General features: G+C 46.0%; 1 protein-coding gene across 1 annotated transcript in view; it reads left to right on the forward strand.

Annotated features, from left to right (window-relative positions):
- LATS2 (large tumor suppressor kinase 2) overlaps positions 1-24,939 on the forward strand; it is a 104,466-nt gene extending 79,527 nt beyond the window's left edge. Inside the window, exons 3-8 of the mRNA XM_080662113.1 lie at positions 8,153-8,285; positions 10,065-11,353; positions 13,607-14,189; positions 15,562-15,744; positions 20,737-20,843; positions 24,315-24,939. Coding sequence (XP_080518239.1) covers positions 8,153-8,285; positions 10,065-11,353; positions 13,607-14,189; positions 15,562-15,744; positions 20,737-20,843; positions 24,315-24,809 — 2,790 coding nt within the window. The 3' untranslated portion in view covers positions 24,810-24,939. The remainder of the gene's footprint in view (positions 1-8,152; positions 8,286-10,064; positions 11,354-13,606; positions 14,190-15,561; positions 15,745-20,736; positions 20,844-24,314) is intronic.
- The last annotated feature ends 271 nt before the right edge of the window (positions 24,940-25,210 follow it).

Below are 25,210 nucleotides of genomic sequence, written 5' to 3' on the forward strand. Positions count from 1 at the left end.
CTGATTACCAGAAACTTTGATGAGCTGCCTTCTGAATTCTGTCCACCCCTAGACCCACCTTCCACCCGGAGTCCTTTAGCTCATTCTTTGAAAGCACATGTCTCTCTAAATGTAGTATTAGGTTTTCTTTTGTGTTGGGAAAACATGGACCTCTACCTACTTGTGATATCAAATCCTCAGAAATGCAGCGGGGCTGAAATTCCAAGGCTTGCCGGGTCCCTCTTTCTAGCCACTTAGGGATCCCGGAGTGAAAATGGAAGCAGCAAGGCCTCTTGAAGTCTGGGCTCAGGATGGGCACAGTATCACTTCTGCTCACATTCTATTGGAGCAAGTCTCAGGCCATCCAAGATTCAGGGAAGGAGAGACAGATGCCGCATCCCAGTGGGAGCTGTAGCCCGTGTAGACAGATGGAGTCATCATTCATTGTTGGGCACAGGGATACAGGATCCAGAACCCCTGAAACTGTGTGTGTGTGTGTGTGTGTGTGTGTGTGTGTGTGTGTGTGTGTGTGTGTAAACTAATAGGAATTTCATGTATTAAGTTTTAGTACAGATCTGTCTGTCGTGCCTCTGTTCACCTATCTTGATAGTGGCAAAAGTAAAATCTCTAAAATTTTGGCAATCCTCGAAATCATGGAATTTTAGAGTACACAAAAACTTTAGGATTACCTTGTGAAATCATGTCCTGCATTGACCCAACTGTGATGGGGAGAATTTTTATTGTCTGCCGACAATTATGTAACAGCATAGTATAACCAGTTTTATTAATTTGGGAATTTGACATGCGTCAGTATTCTAATTGTCTTATTACCTTTTTTTTTTTTTAATATTTTATTGATTTTTTACAGAGAGGAAGGGAGAGGGATAGAGAGTTAGAAACACCGATGAGAGAGAAACATCGATCAGCTGCCTCCTGCACACCTCCTACTGGGGACGTGCCCGCAACCAAGGTACATGCCCTTGACCGGAATCGAACCTGGGACCCTTGAGTCTGCAGGTCGACGCTCTATCCATTGAGCCAAACCAGTTAGGGCAATCTTATTACCTTTTTAATAAAAAGAAATCATTGCATATTTCAACATAAAATTAAGTCAATTTTTTACTTCTCATGTTTTAATCAAACCTTGTTGATATAATTAATTTGTACATAGTTACAATGCTGAGACATAGCATTTTATACATAAACATTTTTTGTGTTTACATTATTGAAGGTCGCATATTTTGTTCACGTGTCGAGAGCACTAGTAGATGCTCAGGAAATGTTTGTCAGGTAAAACAACTGTGACCATAAAAGTAATTTTATGGATGCATTGAGTGTAATCTAGGGAATACATTTATTATAATTATCATGATTATTCTGTCATTGAATATTGAAGCTCTTCCCAACACCTGCTCACCCCTTCTATTTGAGATGCTGATTTATTATGCCAAATTCTGAAGACATCTTGATACAAATTGTCTTTCAAATACAATTATCTTAAATTAGCTTGAAAATAAATTTCAAGAAGTGAAATAACTTGTTTGTTTGTTTATGTTAATCCTCACCTGAGGATATTTCTCTATTGACTTTCAGAGAGAGTGGACAGGGAGAGACAGAGAGAGAGAAACATCGATGGGAGAGAGACACACCAATTGGTTGCCTTCCACAGGAGGATCCAGCCTGCAACCAAGAGGCACTGCCCTTGACTGGAATCGAATCTGGGACCCTTCAGTTTAAGGGCCCACACTCTATCCACTGAGCCAAACCAGCAAGGGCAAGAAGTGAAATTATTAAGTCAGGGTACAGATTTAATAACTTTTGATACTTATTAACATACTAGAGGCCCAGTGCACGGGATTCGTGCACTGGTGGGAGGTGTGTCCTGTGGGGATCGGCCGCTGAGAGAGCGCCACTTATCCCGGTCAGCCAAGCGGCACTCCCACTGTGGGAGCGCACTGACCACCAGGGGGCAGCTCCTTCATTGAGCATCTGCCCCCTGGTGGCCAGTGTGCATCATAGCGACTGGTCGACCTGGTTGGCTGACCGGGATAAGTGGCGCTCTCTCAGCGGCCGATCTCCGCAGGACACACCTCCCACCAGTGCACGAATCCCGTGCACTGGGCCTCTAGTATGTTAATAAGTATCAAAAGTTCTGGTTGTTCTGCTGTTCAGTTGCTGGTCTTTTATTATATAGGATTCACCGCAAAGGAGTTTTAGGTTTATATTGGCACCAAAAATATATGACTGAAGTTTCACCAGCCCATTATCTTTTTGTTTATTAGTATATTTTTATTGATTTCAGAGAGGAAGAGAGAGGGAGAGAAAGATAGAAATATCAATGATGAGAGAGAATCATCGATCAGCTGCCTCCAGCACACCACCTTCTAGGGATTGAGCCTGCAACCCGGGCATGTACCCCAACCGGGAATCGAACTGTGGTCTTCTGGTTTATAGGTCACTGCTCAACCACTGAGCCACGCCTGCCAGGCCAGCCCACTTATCTTTAAATTATTTTATTTTGATGCTAACAATAGTTATAAAATGCTGTTTTATGTTTCTTCAACCATTGGCAAGGTTGAAAAGTTTTCATGTTTGAGGCCAAATTTCTTCTTAATTCCCTATGTATAAGTTATGCTTAAAAAATATTTCCCCACACAAATGCTAAGTGGTTACCCTACCCCAGGCCACTTGCTGTGTAATACTTTCAGGTGTGGGTGCTGTGGCTTCATCCAGCAGGCCTTGACAAAGCCACCCCCAGGGGTGGAAGTCACTGTAGTTGCACATTGGTGACGAGGGATTAATTCTCTGTTCATGTACACACATTTACAATTCAAAGGTAACTTCTTTTTTCTTTCACTATATTTCTCCACTATTTTTTGAACACATACAAAACAAAGAAGCCTTAAGAAGTTGCATTCCCTTTGGGAAATACATAAAATGCAGAGAGTGGTGGGAGCTGGGCCCACCCAGTTGGCCAGTAGTTCCCACACATTCCACCCAAGGCCCATGTTTCTGATTAGGGCTTGACAGTTGGGGCAGTGTTCCACTGTTTCTAAAAGAACTGGAAGCATTCCATCCAGGGAATGAAATGCAGCAGCAAACCCTGTGAAAGCATGTGGGCTTTGCTTTATTCATTGCCCAGTCACCTTCCCTCTTGGAATTGTAACTTGCGTGTAAGCCCCTTCAGAAATCCCGTGCTTTCTAGTTCTTTAGGCTTCATCTCTGTTCTCAAGAAATTTAGTTTTGAATGAGATTTCGTTGTTGTTTTTTAATTGATTTCGTAGTGGAGAACCATTGTTTGGCTGCCTCTTGTGCGCCCCTTACTGGGGGATTGAGCCTGCAACCCGGGCATGTACCCTGACCAGAAATCGAACCCTTGAACTTCTGGTTCATAGGCGGACTCTTAGCTACTGAACCACTATGGCTGGGCTTGGATGAGATTTCTTTTTAAGGTGAAGAAGAGGAATACCACCCAATTGAAAAGTTGGTTGTGCTGTCTTCTTTTTCCTTGGCAAGCTGAGGATGTACCTGTTTATTTTAGGGCACAGTGTCTGAAGCCCTCAGAAGCTGCTGAAACTATTACCCCAGGATAGCAGCAGCGCTCAAATGGCTGTCAGGTCTCAGCCTCTTCAGTGAGCCATGGCTGGAGACATTTCCTCCCCTTGAAGTTGAACGTGAATTGCTGGTGTGTGTGACAAAAACTGTGAGGCAGGCAGGCAGACACACAGGAGGCCTACATAGACCCAACAAGGCCAGAGTTGTTCATTTATACTTTTTGGCCAGAATTTATAATTAAATTACAACGTGGGGCTATAACTTTGCTAACATTTGGAAAATGCTTTCCTACCAGGAAGGGGTGGGAGAGGATCTCCAGAGGAAATTCTTTTCTTCGTATATCATAATTTTTCACTGAAAAACAATTTAAATTGCTCTCAGTCCTGTGTTAATGCCGGAAAACAGTTGAGCTATATGGAATATTTGAACCCAACTTCTGTCTTCCTATGAGTTATGAGTTATAAATTGTAGGGGCATGATGGAGTGTGCCTCAGCTCCACTGAGGGTGACAGGTCAGTTGAGCTGGGGTCCCTCCACATCCTCACCTCTCCCTTCTCCTGGAGTTTACTTCCAGGAGTGCTCTCCCACTCTTGTGCCCTCAGACACCCTCTCATCTCCTGTCATCGCCCCCCTCTTCCAAATTTTCAGTTTCCTTATCCCTGTTTGCCCACCCCTTGACCTTCCCTTGAGTGAAGCCAGGTAAGCTCACACCTGGTCAGACCACAGCCTTTCCACAAGGCCAGGGCAGAGCATGTGGGACAGGACACGCTGTGTCTGGGTGCTTCAGGAGCCAAAGAACAGCATAGCTAACCACCTGTCCTCTTCCGTTGCCTGGCAGGTTTCCTGCTCTGCAGGTTGCAGGTTGGTGGGGCAGGTCTTTTGGGGCCTGTGACAGCTGGAGAGCTGATCGCTGGTCAAGGTCACCATGAGAGAGTCTCACTGAAGTGCAGAATTGGGGCACTCTTGGGTGCCCTAGAAATGATATGTGTGATGGTGCCCCCACTATACTCCCAGATCTATGCCAGGAGGGGCAGCTGGCCTTGGAGAGGCCTTCTCCCACCAGGAGGCATGCTGGCACCTGGGAATACCTGAGGTGCTGGCTGCACCCCCTGACTCTGCGCCTCTCCTCCAAGAGGGTTTGAAGTCACTCAGCTACCCACAGGAAGCAGGCTGTGTTGTTTAATGGGTTCAGGCCTTAGTAACATCTTGCTGGGGCCATGAACAGTCACGGCAGACTGGGAGCTGGGCTGCATATTGCTGGTGGGTTTGAGTGTGGTTTTGCATTTCCTTTGGCTTTGACAGCACAGCTGTGTGCATGATATAGTAACATCTCCAGACAGTTCTTATAGAATCTACATTAGTTCAGTAAGGGGCAGTGTGAGAGATAGATATAGGCAACTCTGGTTATAGTGTTAACTGGTAAATGAGCTGGCTCATTTAAGGGTTAAGGTTTTATGACTTGAAACGTTCCTGTGAATATAAGTCATTCTTTGTGGTTTCTTAGTGTTGATTTTTCTTGGTTAAGTTCCTAGGTTTGTAGCACAGTAAACATACACGTCTTGTCATTGGAGTGCCCAGTAAATAGGGAGAGATTGGAATATGTGCACACTTAACTTCGTCAATCCCTTAACATGTGGCACGTTCTGGAGCAATGAACAAGCCTGGCAGTTTACCTTGAAGGAGACAGGAGCTGGTGGCCAAGTTGTAGACAAAGCAGGTTGGACTGTTCTGCTGATTGAAGGGCTATGGTCAAGGTCCTTTCCTAGTGGCACACATTTTTAAAAAACTTTTTTGTTATTGATTTCAGAGAGGAAGGGAAAGGGAGAGAAATAGAAACATCAGTGAAGAGAGAAAATCATTGATCGGCTGCCTCCTGCATGCCCCACACCGGGGATCAAGGTTGCAACCCAGGCATGTGCCCTGACCGGGAATCAAACTGTGACCTCCTGGTTCACAGGTCGATGCTCTGAGCCACGCTGGCCGTGCCTAATGGCACACTTTTAAACGAGCACAAAAAGCTCCAGGGTCAGGGTGACCCTGATAAGCAGCAGTCTCACATCACATCCTTCTCCAAGCTGTGGAGACTCCTTTGCAGACAGGAACTCACTGCAAACAGAGCTGTGAGATAGGGAACCTGAGTCTCATCTCCCACCTCCAGGTGAGGAGGCACTGAAGTGTCCACTTTCTGAACTCTGCTCCCTCATAGAGCTCTTCCAGATTTCAAACATGTGCCCTTTCTGTTGATCCAAGAGCACTTTTAAAATACAGCTCTGTTCTTATGCCATCTCCCAGTCTGTCTTGTAAGCTGTCACTTCACATTCCTCCTCCCTAACATTGTCTCTCCAGGCCTTTGATCTTAGGACATCTTTCCTAGCCCTTCCCTGACCCCTCTCTGCCCACCCCACCCCCATCATCTTGCAGTGTTGCACACTTGTGCCACTAAGAACAGAGGCACAAGTTATAGCCAAGTATGGCCTATGTGTTTTGTCCTGCTCAGTTGGAAAGTTGCCAGAAAGAGCAAATTTGATTTTAATATGATATAATCAAACAGATATTAAATACTTAAGTTGTTCAAGTCACAGTGGTAGGTCGGTGAATATAGCCATGAATGACAGGGAGTTTCAGGCCAACTTCTCCCAGTGCTTAAGGAGGAGACAGTCTGACAAAGGTTACAGGCATGTAATGCCTGTCCTGGGGCAGCAGGAGCCCCAGGGCCTGGTCGGTCTGAGTTAGCCTCCTCAGGAAGGAGGGATGTCTGGGACAGTGGCTCTGTCTGCCTAGTGGCCTTTTGTAAACACAGCCACTCTCTTCCTGCAGCAAAACAGCCTGAGCCTCCATCTCATTGTGCTGGGGTCCCTCCACATCCTCACCTGGTCTTACTTCCAGGAGTGCTCTCCCACCCTTGTGCCCTCAGATACCCTCTCATCTCCTGCCATCGCCCCCCTCTTCCAAATTTTCAGTTTCCTTTTCCCTGTTTGCCTACCCCTTGACCTTCAAAACAGCAAATCCCTTTATGCTGCCTCTGCCTGCTCCACTCCTGCCTCCAGTAAGCCAGGTTCTGTGGCCATCCTCCCCTCTCCCCATCTTTCCTCTTGGTCCACAGCTCTGCAGAGTGAACTCCAGGGTCCCTGGGCCACAGCCCTCACTGCCCTGTCCCCTTTTTTTTTAAAAAAAATATATTTTATTGATATTTTACAGAGAGGAAGGGAGAGGGACAGAGAGCTAGAAACATCGATGAGAGAGAAACATCGATCAGCTGCCTCCTGCACACCCCCCACTGGGATGTGCCCGCAACCAAGGCACATGCCCCCGACTGGAACCAAACCCGGGACCCTTCAGTCCGCAGGCCGATGTTCCATCCACTGAGCCAAACTGGTTTCGGCTGCCCTGTCCCCTTTTGTCTCCTATCTGCTCCTTCCTGCTTGATCTCCCCCATCTGACAGAGCTTCTCTGCCCCAGATTGATCTTCTCATTGACCTATGTTCCTCTTGGAAAGCTTCTGCAACTGCCCTCAAATAGGGGCAAAACTCTGGGGTCAGCTGCCCAGACAGTGGTCCCTCTTTGCTGCCTTCTCAAAGCCCATCTTCCCATTAGGCCCCCTCCCTCACTGTACCATCTGCCAAAAATACCTTTTTTTCTGCTGGGCTCCCCATCTGCCCAAGTCTGTCCTTGAAGAGCCATCTCTTCCATGAGCAGTCTCTGGTACCCACTCCCTTGGTGGGAAGAGTCTGATTCCTCTGACCCTTGTCCACTCTACCTGCATCTCCCTGTGGTGGCTACTAGTGTCCGTCTTGTAGTTATCCCACAGCAATTCTGTTCTCTGCTGCCCATGGGTCCGTGGGCTCCTTTAGCCTGTCCTTTCCTTCTCACACTGGACCAGAGCCCTAAGCGTAAGTCCATGACTGCTGTAGACAGCACGGGGCATTGTAAACAATAGGCATTCAGGAAGTTTTTAATAAATGATTTTTTGGCAGCCCTCCCATTCTCTCAGGGCAGATCACCTGATTCCAACCTCAGCATTGCAGATGCCCCTCTCCCATAATCAGCCTGGGGGTGAGCTAGGTCACAGCAAGCTTCTCTGACTTCCACCATTCTTCACTGTTTTAGGTTTAGGCTTATCTCCAATCTCAAACTTTTCTGAGAAACAGAATTTAAGATTCTTTCAGGTCCACCATCAAAATTCTTGTATGTCTTGACATGTGCTAAACAGTCTATGGTTTAGTACAGGTCCAGCCGTGGGCAAACTATGGCCCGCGGGCCGGATCCGGCCTGTTTGGCTGTTCTATCCGGCCCGCGGAGCCAAAAGAGCGGAGGGTTCTCTTGCTCTCCCCTCCGCTCCTTTACTTTGAATTTATATTAGTTCACACAAACACTCCATCCATGCTTTTGTTCCGGCCCTCCGGTCCAGTTTAAGAACCCATTGTGGCCCTCGAGTCAAAAAGTTTGCCCACCCCTGGGTTAGACTCTTATCATCAGGCACCTAAGGACATGTAACCAACTGTGACCATTCTGAGATTTGTCTGCGACACCCCCACCGTCAAAGGGAGATGAATGTCACAACAGCTGGGTGGGAATGGAAGTCGCTGGTGGCTTTGAGATGACCATGAGCTTCCTGCAGGAGATGGCGGGCCGAGCACTAAAGCAGACGGGCAGCAGAAGCATTGAAGCTGCCCTGGACTACATCAGCAAGATGGGCTACCTGGACCCAAGGAAGGAGCAGATTGTGCGAGTCATCAAGCAGACCTCCCCAGGTGAGCTGAGACCTGTGACCTGTGAGTGAAGATGGTTTGTGATTTAAAAACACAAAAGGCGGGGAGGAGTGCGCAGGAAGTGGTTAACCGAAGAACATACATACATCTATGCATAGATTATGGACACAGACATTAGTGTGGTGAAGGCCTGGGGTGGGGGGGATTGGGGGGGAGGGGGTCATCGGGGTTAAAAGGGGAACATGTGTAATATTTTCAAAAATAAAGATAAATTTAAAAATAAAAACACAAAAGGGAGGTCCAGTGTGGCCTTGATCAGCAGATTGCCTCTGGGCACATTGCCAAGTGTCTGTAATGGGTGAGCCAAGCCTGTCCTGCTCTGACATTTGGCCCTGAAAGGAGAGGGGAGTGGGGTGCAGGGGAAGGGGGGGCAGCAGAGAGCAGCAATAGATCATGGGACCTACTTGGGTGCCTCCCATCTGAAATAACCTGTGGTACTTCCTATGGTGGGGGGGTACTGGTTTTGTTTTATAAAAGATTAAAAAACTCACTGGATATTAAATTAGGCAGAGAGAGAATAAAAATGTTCTTTTTACTTTCTCTTAGGCCTGTGGAGGGGTCTGTCAAAAGGGAGGCTTATTTCACTGATTCTAAAACACACTGTTTCTCATGCTGTGAGAGCTGCTGCCCAGTGGCAGAGGGTGGTGGTGCTGGGGAGGCCAAGAGGCTGCGGCAGCAAACACTGGGGAGCAAACAGAGCTTCCCTGGCTGCCAGTGATATCCTCTTCCAGGATGGAGCAGATGGGACAGTTTTCTGGTGCCTAAGACCCCTGAGTGTGATAGGAACTCATGATACTTAGCAAAGGAGTTTCCCCTATTTTGTGGAGTGAGAATTGTACAGGCTTTGTAAGCTGTATCTTTGCTGTTAAGAGGACACAAACTGTTTTCTTCTTTTTTAAAAAAATATATTTTATTGATTTTTTACAGAGAGGAAGGGAGAGGGATAGAGAGCCAGAAACATCAATGAGAGAGAAACATCGATCAGCTGCCTCCTGCACACCCCCTACTGGGGATGTGCCCGCAACCAGGCTACATGCCCTTGACTGGAATCGAACCCGGGACCCTTCAGTCCGCAGGCCGATGCTCTATCCACTGAGCCAAACCAGTCAGGGCTGTTTTCTTCTTGACAGAATGAATTTCCTTACACAGTACCCTGCTGGCTGTCCATATCAAGGTGCTTCATCTCTCTGGTCTTAGCACAGCTTACAGGAACCGACCCAGGGCCATGCTCTATGGGGATTTTCTTCTACATTGGCCTTCGTTTTTTTTTCAGTAGTACAGGAAACAGCAATGTTTCGCTGTAACTTCTGCCTGATGTGGTGGCTGTGGAGGGTCTTGGTTTTGCCAGGGATTCCTTTGAGGACTCTCTGTGGGCAAGGCAGACCTTTGATTTAGGGGCAGCCTGGATCTGCCCCAGCAGAGCCTTGCCCAAGTGCCTTCATTCATGGAAGAGCCTGAAAGTGCCAGAAGCCGCTAGAGAGACCTCTTTATTTTATTTTTTTAATATATATTTTATTGATTTTTTACAGAGAGGAAGGGAGAGGGACAGAGAGCTAGAAACATTGATGAGAGAGAAACATCGATCAGCTGCCTCTTGCACACCCCCACTGGGGATGTGCCTGCAACCAAGGTACATGCCCTTGACCAGAATCGAACCCGGGACCCTTTAGTCCGCAGGCCGACACTCTATCCACTGAGCCAAACCAGTTAGGGCTGGACAGACCTCTCTAATGCCACTTCTGTTCTTTCTTTCCTCTGCAGGAAAAGGCTTGGCGTCCACCTCTGTGCCACGGAGGCCAAGCTTTGAAGGAGGAGGAGATCCCTTCCCCCCCTATCATCCAATGAGCGGGGCCTACGAGAGTAGTGGTGTACTGGAGGAGGTGCCCCGACAGTACATGGACTTTCTCTTTGCCAGTGTCAGTCCCCACAGCACGCCTGGTGGCCTCCAGCACCAGTCCAAGGGCTATTCTGCAAGTTTGGAGACTTCTGGGATGAACTTCCCCATGGCCGGGCCTGAGGGCCAAGGCGTCCTGCTGCAGGGCCCACACTACAGGCCACATCTGCTGGTGCCAGGGGCACCCCTGGGCTACAGCCTCCAGCGCAGCCCTTCCTTTCAGAACAAGGTGCCACCGGACACTGCAGGGTATGCCAGTCTGGCTGCCAAGGGCCTGGCTGGGCAGCCAGGGGCCGGCCACCCCTTCCCAGTGGTGGGGGCCACAGCAGGTTTATACATGTCACATCCACACCACAAACAGGCCCCGCAGGTGCACGTGATGGCACCCCCGCAGAGCCTTCTGGCCCCCTCCAGGAACAGCCTCAATGTGGACCTGTACGAGGCCAGCAGCACCCCCGTCCAGTCGTGGCCGGTGCCCACACTGACCCGGCGAGACTCTATGCAAAAGCAGGCTCTGGGGCTGGAGGGCTCTGTGCCCAGCAGAAGCAGTTCCTTCAGTGGCCACCAGCAACCTGTGGCCACGGCTTCCCCCAACACCATCACAGCAGTGACAGCAGCCCACATTCTGCACCCAGTGAAGAGCGTTCGTGTGCTCCGACCAGAGCCGCAGACGGCTGTGGGGCCCTCCCATCCGGCTTGGGTGCCCGCACCCACTCCAGGGCCCGAGGGCCCCGATTCCACTGAGGAGCAGCCTCCACCCTTGGTGGGCGTGTGCCCCTACCCTCGGGATGTGGACGTGAGGTGCCCGCCCCCACCCTACCCTAAGCACCTACTGCGGGGTGCTGTCGAGCAGGTGGACATGGACTGCCTCTGTGCAGGGGTGGAGCAGCGGCTGTGGGGGGCCCCTTCTGAGCCCCCCAACAGGGGCCACAAAGGTGCCAAGGCAGACCGAGCTGGGAAGGATAAGAAACTGATCCAGACCTCTCCTGTTCCGGTTCGCAAAAATAGCCGTGATGAGGAGAAAAGAGAGTCTCGAATCAAGAGCTACTCACCCTATGCATTCAAGTTCTTCATGGAACAGCACGTGGAAAATGTCATCAAGACCTACCAGCAGAAGGTCAACCGTAGGCTGCAGCTGGAGCAGGAGATGGCCAGAGTAATTTCTCCTTTCAGTCTTCCTAAGCTCTTAACAGTAGAATCCCTTTTCTTTCTGTTTTATGCACCTTTGGTACCAACCAGTCATCCCCTGGCCCTGGTCTGGTTATGAGGGGAGGACTTGGAGAAATTACAGGTGTTCCAGCCTCCCTTCCCCCTTCCCTGAACTGCAGGGATCAGCTATGGCTATACACCATGTACCAATGGAAAAATTATCAAATGGGTTTATCATTAGCAAAGTTCATTAAGTTTTATTAACCAGTAACAAAATACTTTGGAAAGAGTAGAAACAAAGTTTGAGGTTTTATGAATTGAAATTGTGGGATTTATAAAGAAAAATATAATAGGGAATCATCCTTCCTTTAAGTCTATAATTAACAAGTAATATTTTGTTTTTTAAAATATGTTTTTATTGATTTCAGAGAGGAAGAGACAGGGAGAGAGAAATAGAAACATCAATGATGACAGAGAATCATTGATAGGCTACCTCCTGCACGCCCCCTACTGGGGATCGAGCCCGTAACCCAGGCATGTGCCCTGACCAGGAATCGAACCGTGATATCCTGGTTCACAGGTCGATGCTTGACCACTAAGCCACACCGGCCAGGCAGCAAGTAATGTTTTAAAGAGACCTTACTTAACACAAAACTGCTAAAGGAGGTAATTAATGAAACTATTTAAATTAAATGTTATAGTAAATTAAATCAATATAGTAAATAAACCAGTAGTAGAGTTCTAAAACTAAAATTTGTACTCTTACTTTCTGCTCTCCCATTTTCATTGATTTTTTTCATTTTTGTTTTCTCATTTTCCCTGAGCTTTTATTAAAATACTAGTGGTCCGGTGCATGAAATTCGTGCATGGGGGGGGGGGAGGGGGAAGGGTGTCCCTCAGCCTGGCCTGCACCCTCTCGAATCTGAGACCCCTCAGGGGATAACCGGCAGTCAGACATCCCTCTCACAATCCAGAACTGCTGGCTCCTAACTGCTCGTCTGCCTGCCTGATTGCCCCTAACTACTTCTGCCTGCCAGCCTGATTGTCCCTAACTGCTCCCCTGCTGGCTTGATTGCCCCTAACCACCTCTGCCTCGGCCCCGCATCAGGGACCCAGGATTCCCTCCTCCAGCCGACCACAGGCACCCGGGATCCAGGCTTCCCTCCCTCTGGTCAGCCATAGGCGCCCAGGCCGGCCGCAGCCACAGGGGATGGTGGGCAGGTGGCTTCGCCTGGGCTGCAGCCGCAAGTGCTAACGCCCGGGACTGCGGGGTGGGTGGCTTCTCCGTCTTCCCTGGGATGCAGTGTGGGCGACTTCTTCGGCTGGCTGCGGCCTGGGATCATGGAGCAGGCGGTTTCTTCATCTCCCGGGCCGCACCCAGCCTCAGGCGCTGGGGCCCGGTTTCTCTTTCTCCCCCAGGACGTGGGGCAGGCGGACGTGAGGCTTCTGCTGTTGGCTGCGGCCTGGGATCACAGGGCAGGCGGCTTCTTGGTCTCCCTGGCTGCAGCCAGCCTCAGGCACTGGCACCTGACATCTCCGACCCCCACAGGCCTGGAGCGGCAGTGGGGGGGGGGGCGGCGGGGCTTCCGCCATGGTTTCAGGTTAATTTGCATACTCACTCTGATTGGCTGTTGGGTGTAGCGGAGTGACGGTAATTTGCATGTTTCTCTTTTATTAGTGTAGATTAGGTTGCTGCCTAGCCAGTGTTGCTCAGTGGTTGAACATCAATCTAGGAACTAGGAAGTTAGGGTTCAATTCCCAGTCAGGACACATGCCTGGATTGCAGGCTTGAACCCAGTAGGGGGTGTGCAGGAAGCAGCCAATCAATGATTCTCTGTCATCATTGATGTTTCTATCTCCCTCTCCCTTTCTTTCTGAAATCAATAAACTATATATATATATATATATATATATATATTTTTTTTTTTTTTTTTTTTTAATTAGGTTGCTCTTAGAGTTCCAGGAATTTTGTGGTCCCCTTTCCACAGATTTTTGTTCATAGAGATTTCCTTCAGTTTTTAAGGGCCTAAAGTCACTGAGAGAGAACTATTTTGTCTTCCCTTTGGATTCTGGATTTGTGTCTGTATATGGATATAAAGAACAAAATGGATTATTCTCTTGCTTGGAGTATATTGGATCCATTCTCCTGTCTTCTCATTCCTGTAGATCAAGTTAGGGTCCTCTCAGATCTAGGGCATCTCCCGCCAGCTATTTTCTATCAGGGTTCCTTGGATATGACCCTTATTTTCTTTCTGTGCAGGCCGGACTCTGTGAGGCTGAGCAGGAACAGATGAGGAAGATCCTCTACCAGAAGGAGTCTAATTACAACAGGCTGAAGAGGGCCAAGATGGACAAGTCAATGTTTGTGAAAATCAAAACCCTGGGGATTGGTGCCTTTGGGGAAGTGTGCCTGGCGTGTAAGGTTGACACTCACGCGCTATACGCCATGAAGACCCTGAGAAAGAAGGACGTCTTAAACCGGAATCAGGTGGCCCACGTGAAGGCTGAGAGGGACATCCTGGCTGAGGCAGACAATGAGTGGGTGGTCAAACTCTATTACTCCTTCCAAGACAAGGACAGCCTATACTTTGTGATGGACTACATCCCTGGGGGTGATATGATGAGCCTGCTCATTCGGATGGAGATCTTCCCGGAGCACCTGGCCCGCTTCTACATTGCAGAGTTGACTCTGGCCATCGAGAGTGTCCACAAAATGGGCTTTATCCACCGAGACATCAAGCCAGACAACATTTTGATAGATCTTGATGGTCACATCAAACTGACAGATTTTGGTCTCTGCACTGGATTCAGATGGACTCACAACTCAAAGTACTACCAGAAAGGTACTGTCTTAGACATACCACACCTACTTTGCACACCTAGACACAACTGAGCCATTTAAGGCAACTGTTTCCTGCCCTGGTGGCTCCTAATCATTATGAAATTATCTGTCACTCCATCCTATATAATAAAAGGCTTAATATGCAAATTTTCCCCTCGGGAGTTCAACTGACTGGGAGTTCAACCGCTCACTATGACGTGCGCTGACCACCAGGGGGCGGCATGGAACAAAGGGAGGCCCCGGCCGGCAGCTGGAAGGCCCCGATCGGCGCTAATCACCGGCCAGGCCTAGGGACCCCACCTGTGCACGAATTCATGCACCGGGCCTCTAGTTATTTTATAATTTGGTGTGACATCCTTTCCTCTCTAAAGATATGTGTGAGTGGATTTAAGTTTTACTATGATATTTTTAGGCCAACAGGCTATGAGATGTCATGGGGCCTTTGTGAGGAACCATCGTTCTGCCCTATTAAAATGAGCCCTAAAAAGTAAGTTTTAAGTTTTACATACTCCCGAGGAGTCCTTGTACAGCCGGCCTCAGGTGTTCCACACTATCTGAAGTATCTGTAGTATCTGTAGGTGTAGGTATGGATATAGGTGTGATCATAGTTTAACTCCGGTTCCTGTAGTTCCGCTATTTTGAAAAATCAAAAACAGCTGGCCATTATTTATGGCTTGAATTCTTAAAGTAGTTATGTTAATACCATAGTTCAGGCTTCAATTTTTGTTTTCTTTTTTTTTTTTTTTTAATATATTTTATTGATTTTTTACAGAGAGGAAAGGAGAGGGATAGAGAGTTAGAAACATCGATGATAGAGAAACATCGATCAGCTGCCTCCTGCACACCCCCTACCGGGGATGTGCCCGCAACCAAGTTACATGCCCTTGATCAGAATCGAACCCGGGACCTTTCAGTCCGCAGGCCGACGCTCTATCCACTGAGCCAAACCGGTTTCGGCGAGGCTTCAATTTTTTATTTTAACTTGAAACTAATCCTAAGCCATTGAATTTATTCCCATTTTCTGGCATTTAAGTCACTTTATTATCACATTTTTAAAAGCTTCTTATGCTTTTCCATGCTTATCTTAAAGCACATCCTGTCGAGACTGACCTGAGATGGGTGCAGAGTTCCCTCAGTTATCCAAGCCTCTAGTGAAGCCTGCAGCTACTGTTTCTGCCATCGTGCTGTGTTCATTTCACATTGGATCTCAGACCCAGGACTTCAGGCCGCCCTGCTGAGCAGTTGGACAGGGTTCTTTAGTGTGTCAGAAGCTGAATTGAAGTACTCCTCAGTTTGAACCTATGGGTTTGTTGAATAGTGAATACTTTGTTTTGTATTCTCTTCTTTTGCTTCCCTGATTCCTGGTGCAAAAGGGAGCCACATCAGACAGGACAGCATGGAGCCTGGTGACCTATGGGACGAGGTGTCTAATTGTCGTTGTGGAGACAGGCTGAAGACCCTGGAGCAGAGAGCCAGAAAGCAGCATCAGAGATGTCTAGCACACTCCCTGGTTGGGACCCCAAATTACATTGCCCCGGAAGTGCTCCTCCGTAAAGGTAGGTGCCTCAGGCACTCACCTCAGGCATTCCACACTCTCCTGCCCAGCTAGAGGCCATCTTAGCTCCAGAGTTGTGGAGCCAGAGGACCTCTGAGTCTCTCCAGCCCCAGATTTCTAAGACCCTGAATATTCCCATTGTAACTGTGTACCCATGGAAGCACGTATCACTTCCTTTTGGAACTGCTCTCGCTCCCAGCGTGACAGAAGACATGCACCTTTACGCTAGTCTTTGCTCATTCCTCCTTTGGGAAGTGGAGGTGTGGACTTTCTACCTGGAGCCCAAGAGAATCACTGCAGAACTGGTTTGACAGTCATATGATAGAAATAGCTCTGAGGGTCACAGGGACTCTTTTCAGTCTGCCTAAGCCAGACATTTCCAGGCTCTAGCTGTAACTTTTTAAAATTTTTTTTAATTTTATTTTTTTCAATTACAGTTTATATTCAGTAATATTTTGTATTAGTTTTAGATGTATAGCATAGTAGTTAGACAATCACATACTTTACAAAGTGGTCCCCCTGACATTTCAAGTACCACCTGGCACTGTACATAGTTATTACAGTATTATTGACTGTGTTTCCTATGCTGTACTTTACATCCCCAGGACTGTTTTGTAACTGCTGAGTTGTACTTCTCAATCCCTTCACCTTTTGACTCAGTTCCACAGCCCTCTTCCCCTCTGTTAACCCTCAGTCTATTCTCTATTATGATTATGTTTCTGTTTCATCTGTTTGTTTATATTGTTTTTTAGATTTCACATATAAGTGAAATAATAAGTTATTTGCCTTTCTCTGACTGACTTATTTCACTTAGCATAATACCCTACAGGTTCACCCATGCTGTTGCAAATGGTAAGATTTCATTTTTTTTATGGCCAAGTAATATTCCATTGTATATATGTGCCAAAGCTTTTTGCCCAAGTTTCGAGCTGGGTTGTACCATCTCCAGCTGGTTATTGAGTATGACAGAAAACAAATATTCTTTTCCTCCAGTTCTCCCTTCTATTCCAGAAGCACTGTGAAGGTCCGATTTGGGGACATTATTGTGCATAAAACTACAAGTGCTTAGTAAAATTGGTCCTGGGTGGATGCTCTGTTCCATCAAATATGGCAATTGACTGAACACCAAAGGAATCTTCCATTATTGATCTGAGTTTTTGCAATAAATCCAGGATTGGTGGCCTATCTCTTCACATGTGTTGTTTCAAGTCTTTGCAGCCACCCAGATCTATTCAAGTCTGAGTTTTTTTTGTTAGCTGTGGTAATCCAAAGCAAGTTAATTAACCCCTCAGAGCCACATTTATAGCAATAACCTTGCTGCCCAGTCATACTCTCTAAGTAGGAAGAGGGATGGCCGGGCTCTGGGGGACAACATCTTCTCCAGTATCCAGCATGTACACTCTCCAGGAACCAAGGGTAGGGTTGCTCTGCCGTCCCCAGTGCCAGATGGACAGGAAGGAGTGGGATGGAGAGTACCGAGAAGTCTCAAGGAACTAAACTGGCAGTACTGCCAGCAAGTCTTAGGTTCCAGTTCATACTTAGCAAGGATTAGGTGACATAAGACTGTAACATAGATTGGATTGGGACATGAGGCTCTAGGGGGAAAATGGGAAAGAATCAGAAAAAAAATGGATATCCTCAGGTGAGGATTAAAAAGTAGGCGCACAATAGAAACCAAGATGGCGGCATAGGTAAGCACCTAAACTGCTGCCTCGCACAACAATTTCAAAACTACAACTAAAAGACAGAATGGACACCATCCAGAACCACAGGAAAGCTGGCTGAGTGAAAATTCTACAACTAGAAGGAAAGAGAAAAGCTCACAGAGAATTGGAGGTACGGCAAAGGGTCTTTGTGCGCGCAGAGAGGAAGGGCGGCTGAGAGCCTGGCTGACTTTCTCTGGCGGAAGGGGGAAGGAAGCCCCCGACTGCACTGAACCCCAGTCCCGGGCGAAACCCCGTGGACCCAGGCTCATACAGGGGGAGTCTGGTCTGTCAGTTAGAGAGAAAGGCACCCGGAGACTCAGAGACCCGGGGGAGACCCGGGGAAGCCCCGGCGTGCCAGTGCGCACAAAGGCTGCTGAGGTTGCCACAGGCTTTCCCTAGTGGAAGGGAGTCAGAAACTCCTGACTGCACTGAACCCCAGTTCTGACTGCACTGAACCCCAGTTCCAGGAGAGCCCCTGGGGACCCACGCTCTTACGGGGGGAATCTGGACTCTCGGGTGGAGACTCAGGAGCCGGGGAAGGCAAAGGTCTGGAGGCGTGCGCATGCCAGTGCGCACAAAGGCTGCGGAGGTTGCCACAGGCTTTCCCTAGTGGAAGGGAGTCAGAAGCTCCTGACTGCACTGAGCCCCAGTTCTGACTGCACTGAACCCCAGTTCCAGGTGAGCCCCTGGGGACCCACGCTCTTGTGGGGGGAATCTGGACTCTCGGGCGGAGACTCGGGAGCCAGGGAAGGCAGAGGTCTGAAGGTGTGCGCACGTGCGCAAGGGCAAGGCTGACTGGAAGCCAAGACTGTCTGCTCCGCCCTGAGACTCCACCCCATCCAAGCTGAGCACAGAGGCTATGCAATTTGGCAAGTCTAATCCTATAAGGCTGTCTCCAGCACCGAACTTCTCCCAGCGTAGACACAGCTGATCCTTACAGCCAACTGGCCTGGAGGTCAATTCTTCCCAGTGATACCAACAACAATCAAGACTTAATTACAACAAGGCTGTACACACAGTCCACAAAGGGGTGCACCAAGAGTGTCCACCTAAGGTTAACTGGGGAGGCCGACCCACTGGGCCATATAGGAAACCTAGCACACAAATCTACCCTACCAACTCAGGGAAGCAGTGAAAATGCGGCGTCAAAGAAACAGATCACAAACGAAAGAAATGGAGGAAAACAAACGACTGGATATAGAATTCAAAACCACGGTTATAAGGCTTTTCAAGAATATCCTAGAAAAGGCCAATAAATATAACGAGACCCTCGAAGATATGAAAAAGTACCAACTAGAAATTAAACATACACTGACTGAAATAAAAAATATTATACAGAGACCCAACAACAGACTAGAGGAACGCAAGAATCAAGTCAAAGAATTGAAATACAAAGAAGCAAAAAACACTCAACCGAAAAAGCAAAAAGCAAAAAAAAAATCCAAAAAGTTGAAGATAGTGTAAGAAGCCTCTGGGACAACTTCAAGCATACCAACATCAGAATTGTGGGGGTGCCAGAAGAAGAGAGAGAGCAAGATACTGAAAACCTATTGGAAGAAATAATGACTGAAAACTTCCCCCACCTGGTGAAAGAAATAGACTTACAAGTCCAGGAAGCGCAGAGAACCCCAAACAAAAGGAACCCAAAGAGGACCACACCAAGACACATCATAATTAAAATGCCAAGAGCAAAAGACAAAGAGAGAATATTAAAAGTAGCAAGAGAAAAACAGTTAATTACCTACAAGGGAGCACCCATACGATTGTCAGCTGATTTCTCAACAGAAACTATGCAGGCCAGATGGGAGTGGCAAGAAATTTTCAAAGTGATGAATAGCAAGAACCTACAACCAAGATTACTCTACCCAGCAAAGCTATCATTCAGAATTGAAGGGCAGATAAAGAGCTTCACAGATAAGAAAAAGCTAAAGGAGTTCATCACCACCAAACCAGTATTATATGAAATGCTGAAAGGTATTCTTAAAGAAGAGGAAGAAGAAAAAAGTAAAGATAAAAATTATGAACAACAAATACATATCTATCAACAAATGACCCTAAAAATCAAGTGAATTAAAAACCTGAGGAACAGAATAATCTGGTGAATATAATAGAATCAGGGGCATAGAAGGGAGTGGACTGATAATTCTCAGGGGGAAAGGGTTGCGGGGGGGTGTCCAGAAAGAGACTGGACAAAAATCATACACCTATGGATGAGGACAGTGTGGGGGAGGTACGAGCAGAAGGTGGAGTGGGACCCGGGTGGAGGGGAGGTATGGGGGGGAAAAGGAGAAACAATTGTAATAATCTGAATAAAGATTTAAAAAAGAAAGAAAAAGAAAAAAAATGAACCTGCTCTGCAACTTGGTTGGGGCTGGCTCTGACTGAACTGCAGGATGTCCTGCTTCAGCTCTGTTTTGGGAGCACTGTGAGGGAGAGCACTGAATAAGTGCCTCACACAGAGATCATATCTTCACTGGCAGTTGTTCCCTTTGCCAAAGTGCTCCCTTCTCCCTATTCTTCAGCTTTCTCCAAACCTCCCAGGAAAGCCTTGCCAGAAAGCCCTCATGACAGGACACACTTGTTCACAGGTCTTAACACTTCTTGTTTTGTGGTTACTACTAATTTTAATTTGTATCTGTTTGTAGATTCTTTAAGAACTTAAAATTCTGGTTAGTATCGCTAGTAACAACAACAGTAATCTTTTTTTAAAGTTTTTTAAATTTACTGATTTGAGACAGAGAACCATCAATTTGTTGTTCCACTTAATTCTTGCATTCATTGGTTGATTCCTGAATATACCCCAACTGGGGATCAAACCCCCAGTCTTGGCATATCGGGACAATGCTCTAACCAACTGAGCAACCCAGCCAGCGCAACAGTAATCTTTTTAAATTAAGGTATTTTCTTATTACAAAAGCATTGTGTTTACCACACACCAGTGACTAAAAATAAGAAAAAGGACAAGTGACCATCCTCCTCCCCACATGAAGACTGTTACCACCCCAGCACGTGCCCTTTCCAGCCTTTATTCTGAGCCATACATGCAAGGAGACTCGTTTTTTGTAGGATGGCTTTCTTTTATGTAATGTGTGCTGCTTGAACATGTTTCCCCACATGGCAGTAAAGTAATACTTGAGGATTCGTACAGTTCCTCTCCAAGAAGAGCACATGCTCTCCCTCTCCCTTCCTCTCTGTAAAAAATCAATAAAATATTAACAAAAAAAAAAGAAGAAGAAGAAGAGCACGTGCCCATGCTGGAATTGAAAGCGGCCTTGTCTTTCTTTCAGGGTATACTCAGCTCTGTGACTGGTGGAGCGTTGGAGTGATTCTTTTCGAGATGCTGGTGGGGCAGCCACCCTTTCTGGCCCCCACTCCCACGGAAACCCAGCTGAAGGTAAGGAAGCAAAATGCATCTGCTTGCTGCAAACACACATGGTTTTTGGACTCTTTATTCTGATTGGTGTAGGAATCTCAGTTGTACAAAATGGGGTTTTTTAAAGTATTGTTTACCTATTTTGAAAATTTTTATTATAATAAGTAAAGCCCCAGAGTTAGACTTGAGTTTTTTGTTGTTTTTTATCCTCTCCTGAGGCTGTTTATTGATTTTAGAGAAAGAGGAAGGGGGAGAGAGAGAAACATCAATGTGAGAGAGAAACACAGATCCATTGCTTCTCATACTTGCCTGATCTGGGATTGAACATGCAACATAAGTTTTGAACCCACTACATTTTGGTGTACAGGATGATGACACTAAGCAACTGAGCCACCCGACCAGGGCTAGACCTCAGTTGTGAAACACAGTATATGTGTGTCTGAAATTTTACTTGAACCACTTGGTCACCTGCCATCTTAGTATTTCCAGGTGAGAACAAAGAAGCGGTAAGGCGTGGTCAGTTCTAGTTTCTACTGCCACTTTGCCCACTGTGCAACAACAGAAAACTTTATAAACCCTCCCTTAAATAAGTCCGTTTATTTACTTGAGTGCTATATCATTACTTTTTGCAAATTATCAGCTATGAGGTTAGGCTAGGTGTGCATATTCCTAATGTTCACTTGATGTAACTAAATAATTAGTTTTAGCCGAGACAGGTTTGGCTCAGTGGATAGAGCGTCGGCCTGCGGACTGAGAGGTCCTGTGTTCGATTCCGGTCAAGGGCATGTACCTTGGTTGCGGGCACATCCTCAGTGGGAGGTGTGCAGGAGGCAGCTGATTGATGTTTCTCTCTCATCGATGTTTCTGGCTCTCTATCCCTCTCCCTTCCTCTCTGTGAAGTATCAATAAAATATATTTAAAAAAAAATAATTAGTTTTAGAATGATGGCCATTTATTCTCTGACATAAATTATTTGATCATTTAAGAATGATTGAATTGAGAATCTGATGAAATCTTTGTAATTTCTCAGGCAGTGCAGTTACCCATTGACACAAGTTTACTAAAAATTCTAGGAAGAATTCATGCCCTGGAGTTCATGTCAGACCCTAATTTAATAGTCTCTTAGTTAGAAGAACCCTAAATTAAGTCTTGGTTTCACACCAGTAACAATAAAATTAGAAGTTGACATTATCTGTATCCTCATTGAATAGCTAAACAACTCACTAATTTGCCTGCATAATCATAATTCAATTTCTATTGTGATAAAACTTACCATTTTAACTATTTTTAAGTGTGCAATTCAGTGGCAATAAGTACATTCACAATGTTGTGCAACTGTCACCACTGTCTATTTCCAGATATTTTCATCTTCCCAAACAGAAACTGTACCCATTAAACAATAATTCCCTATTCCCCCTCTTTCAATCCCTGTAACCTCTCTTCTACTTTCTGTCTCTATGAAATTGACTGCTCTGGGTGCCTCAGATACTGTGTGGAATCACACAGTATTTGTCCTTTTCTGAATGATTTATTTCCCTGAACATAATCCATTCAAAGGTCATCCATGTTGTCTCATTTGGAAGAATTTCCTTCCTTTTTAAGGCGGAATAATATTTCATTGTACATATAGACCACATTTTGTTTATACATCATCCAGCAGTGGACACTTATTTGGTTATTATGAATAATGATGCTATGAACATGAGTGTGTATGTAAGAATTTGTTTGAGTCCTGCTTTCAATTTTTTTGACTATATATCTAGAAGTGGTATTGCTGGGTCATATGGTAGTTCTGTTTAACTTTTTCAGTTTTCCATAGTGGCTGCACCATTTTACATTCCCACCAACAGTGCATGTGGGTTCCATTTTCTCCACACCAACACTTCTCCCCCCAGCTCCCGCGCTTTTTTTTTTTATAGTAGCCATCCTAATGGTGGCTTCACTTCATTCTAGTGAAGTGATATCTCACTGTGGTTTTGATTTGTATTTCCCTAATGATTAGTGATATTGAGGCTCTTTTCATGTGGTTACTGAACATTTGTATGTCTTCTTCGGAGAAATGTCTGTTCAAGTCCTTTGCCCTTTTTAAATCAGGTTATTTGTTTTGTTGTTGAGTTGTAGAAATTCTTTATATATTTTGGGTATTAACTCCTTATAAGATACATGTTTTGCAAATATAGTCTTCCATTCTCTGGGTTGCCTCTTCATTATGTCAGCAGTGTCCTTGATGAACAAAAGTTTTAAATTTTTATGAAATCCAATTAATATATTTTTCTTTTGTTGCCTGTGTTTTGGTATCATATCCAAGAAATCATTGCCAAATCCAATGTCATGACGATTTTCCCCTATTTTTTTTTTCTAGGAGTTTTATAGTTTTAGCTCTAATAAAACCATTCAGGGAAATAAGAGATCAACCGAAGGACTTATATGCATGCATATAAGAGTAACCAACGGATGCAAAACATTGGGGGGTGAGGGCATGTATGGGAGTGGGGTGTGGGGGAGCAATGGTAAGATATATACACATATAATACCTTAATAAAAAATAAATAAATAAAACCATTCAGGTTCAAACCAACCCTCCCACCCACACAGCCACCTGCCTATATACCTCACCTGATGCTCAGTCACCCATGCAGTAGACAGTTATGTTTGCCTTGTTTTATCCTGATTTGAAGTATGAATAATAAAGTCTCTTAGTTTTTCTCCTTACTATATAGACACATCTCTATGACAAATGTATTTACTGAGCATTTAGATGGCTGGTGTGCGTGGTTGAGCATCAGGAATAGGAGACCCCGGCCATAGGGTAGGTCAGTTTTATTCTCCATGAGGTTGCTTTTCTTATTTTTTAAATATTTTTATTGATTTCAGAGAGGAAGGGAGAGGGAGAGAGCGAAAGAAACATCAATGATGAGAGAGAATCATTAATCAGCGGCTTCTTGCACGCCCCATACTGAGGATTGAGCCCACAACCTGGGCATGTACCCTGACAGGGAATTGACCTCCTAGTTCATGGGTCGATACTCAACCACTGAGCTCCACAGGCTGGGCGAGGTTGCTTTTTAAATTACAAAAACCTAGCAGACCATATCTTGGCTACAATAAGTATTGAGTGAGAACCATGATGGTTCAACAGAAATCTGTTGACATAGCTAAAGAAATGACTCATAAAGGATCAGTCTCTTCATTTTTGTGGAAAGCACAAAATTCTTTTGCTAACCAGTCTTTCTGATAGAAGAAAATTAGTCTCTCTTGGTCTGTATTTGGCTTCAGCATCCCGTGCCTCAGGCTGTGTGCCCCAAACTAGAACACTGACCTTCAATAGCTGCTCAGGTCCACAACTGTGCTTTCTGAGTCTATCCTGACTTTTCTTCCATCGTGAAACTAAAATTATTTAAAAACCATATCATCACATATTGTCCCAGAACTGCCCATACAGGTTCTGAGATGTTGGGAGAAATTAAAACTTTGGTTCTATTGTCTCTTGAGGTGATAAACTGGGAGAACACGCTCCACATTCCAGCCCAGGTCAAGCTGAGCCCTGAGGCCCGGGACCTCATCATTAAACTGTGTTGTGCTGCTGACCACCGGCTGGGGAGGAACGGGGCTGACGACCTGAAGGCCCACCCATTCTTCATCACCATTGATTTCTCTAGTGACATTCGGAAGCAGCCAGCCCCCTACATTCCCAAGATCAGCCACCCCATGGACACCTCAAATTTTGACCCCGTAGATGAAGAAAGCCCTTGGAACGATGCTAGTGAAGACAGCACCAAGGCCTGGGACACGCTCACCTTCCCAAATAACAAGCACCCTGAGCATGCATTTTATGAATTTACCTTTCGAAGGTTCTTTGATGACAATGGCTACCCCTTCAGGTGCCCAAAGCCTTCAGGAGCAGAGGAGTTACAGGCTGAGAACTCCAATTTGGAAAACTCCAATCTGGTGGATCAGACTGAAGGTTGCCAACCAGTGTATGTGTAGACAGACTTGGCACTGACACCCAGGTGCCCATGGCTGGTTCCTTAAAAGACCTGATGGAAAGTTCAGGGCATCTTTGTCAGTTAACCCATTGATTACTTCACTTGAAATTCTGGTCTTCACTAAAAAACCCAAAACAAAAATGCTTTTTAAAAAGGACTCAAGTATAGCATATCTTCATCTCTGGATTCTGGTTGATAAGGGGGATGGTTGTTAACATGGCTTTGAATTGGCTTTTGAGGACCTTCACTGCATTGAAACAATTTTTTAAAAATTTAGTACAGTTTAAAAGAGCACTTATTTTGTTTATAGTCATTTTTATTACTAAGTTATAAGGATTAATTCTGACAAATTATGCTGCTGTCATTTTATACATTTGTATTTTATCACAGCACTTACATTTA

This window comes from Plecotus auritus (assembly GCF_963455305.1).
Source record: "Plecotus auritus genome assembly, chromosome: 3".
Taxonomy (NCBI): domain Eukaryota; kingdom Metazoa; phylum Chordata; class Mammalia; order Chiroptera; family Vespertilionidae; genus Plecotus; species Plecotus auritus.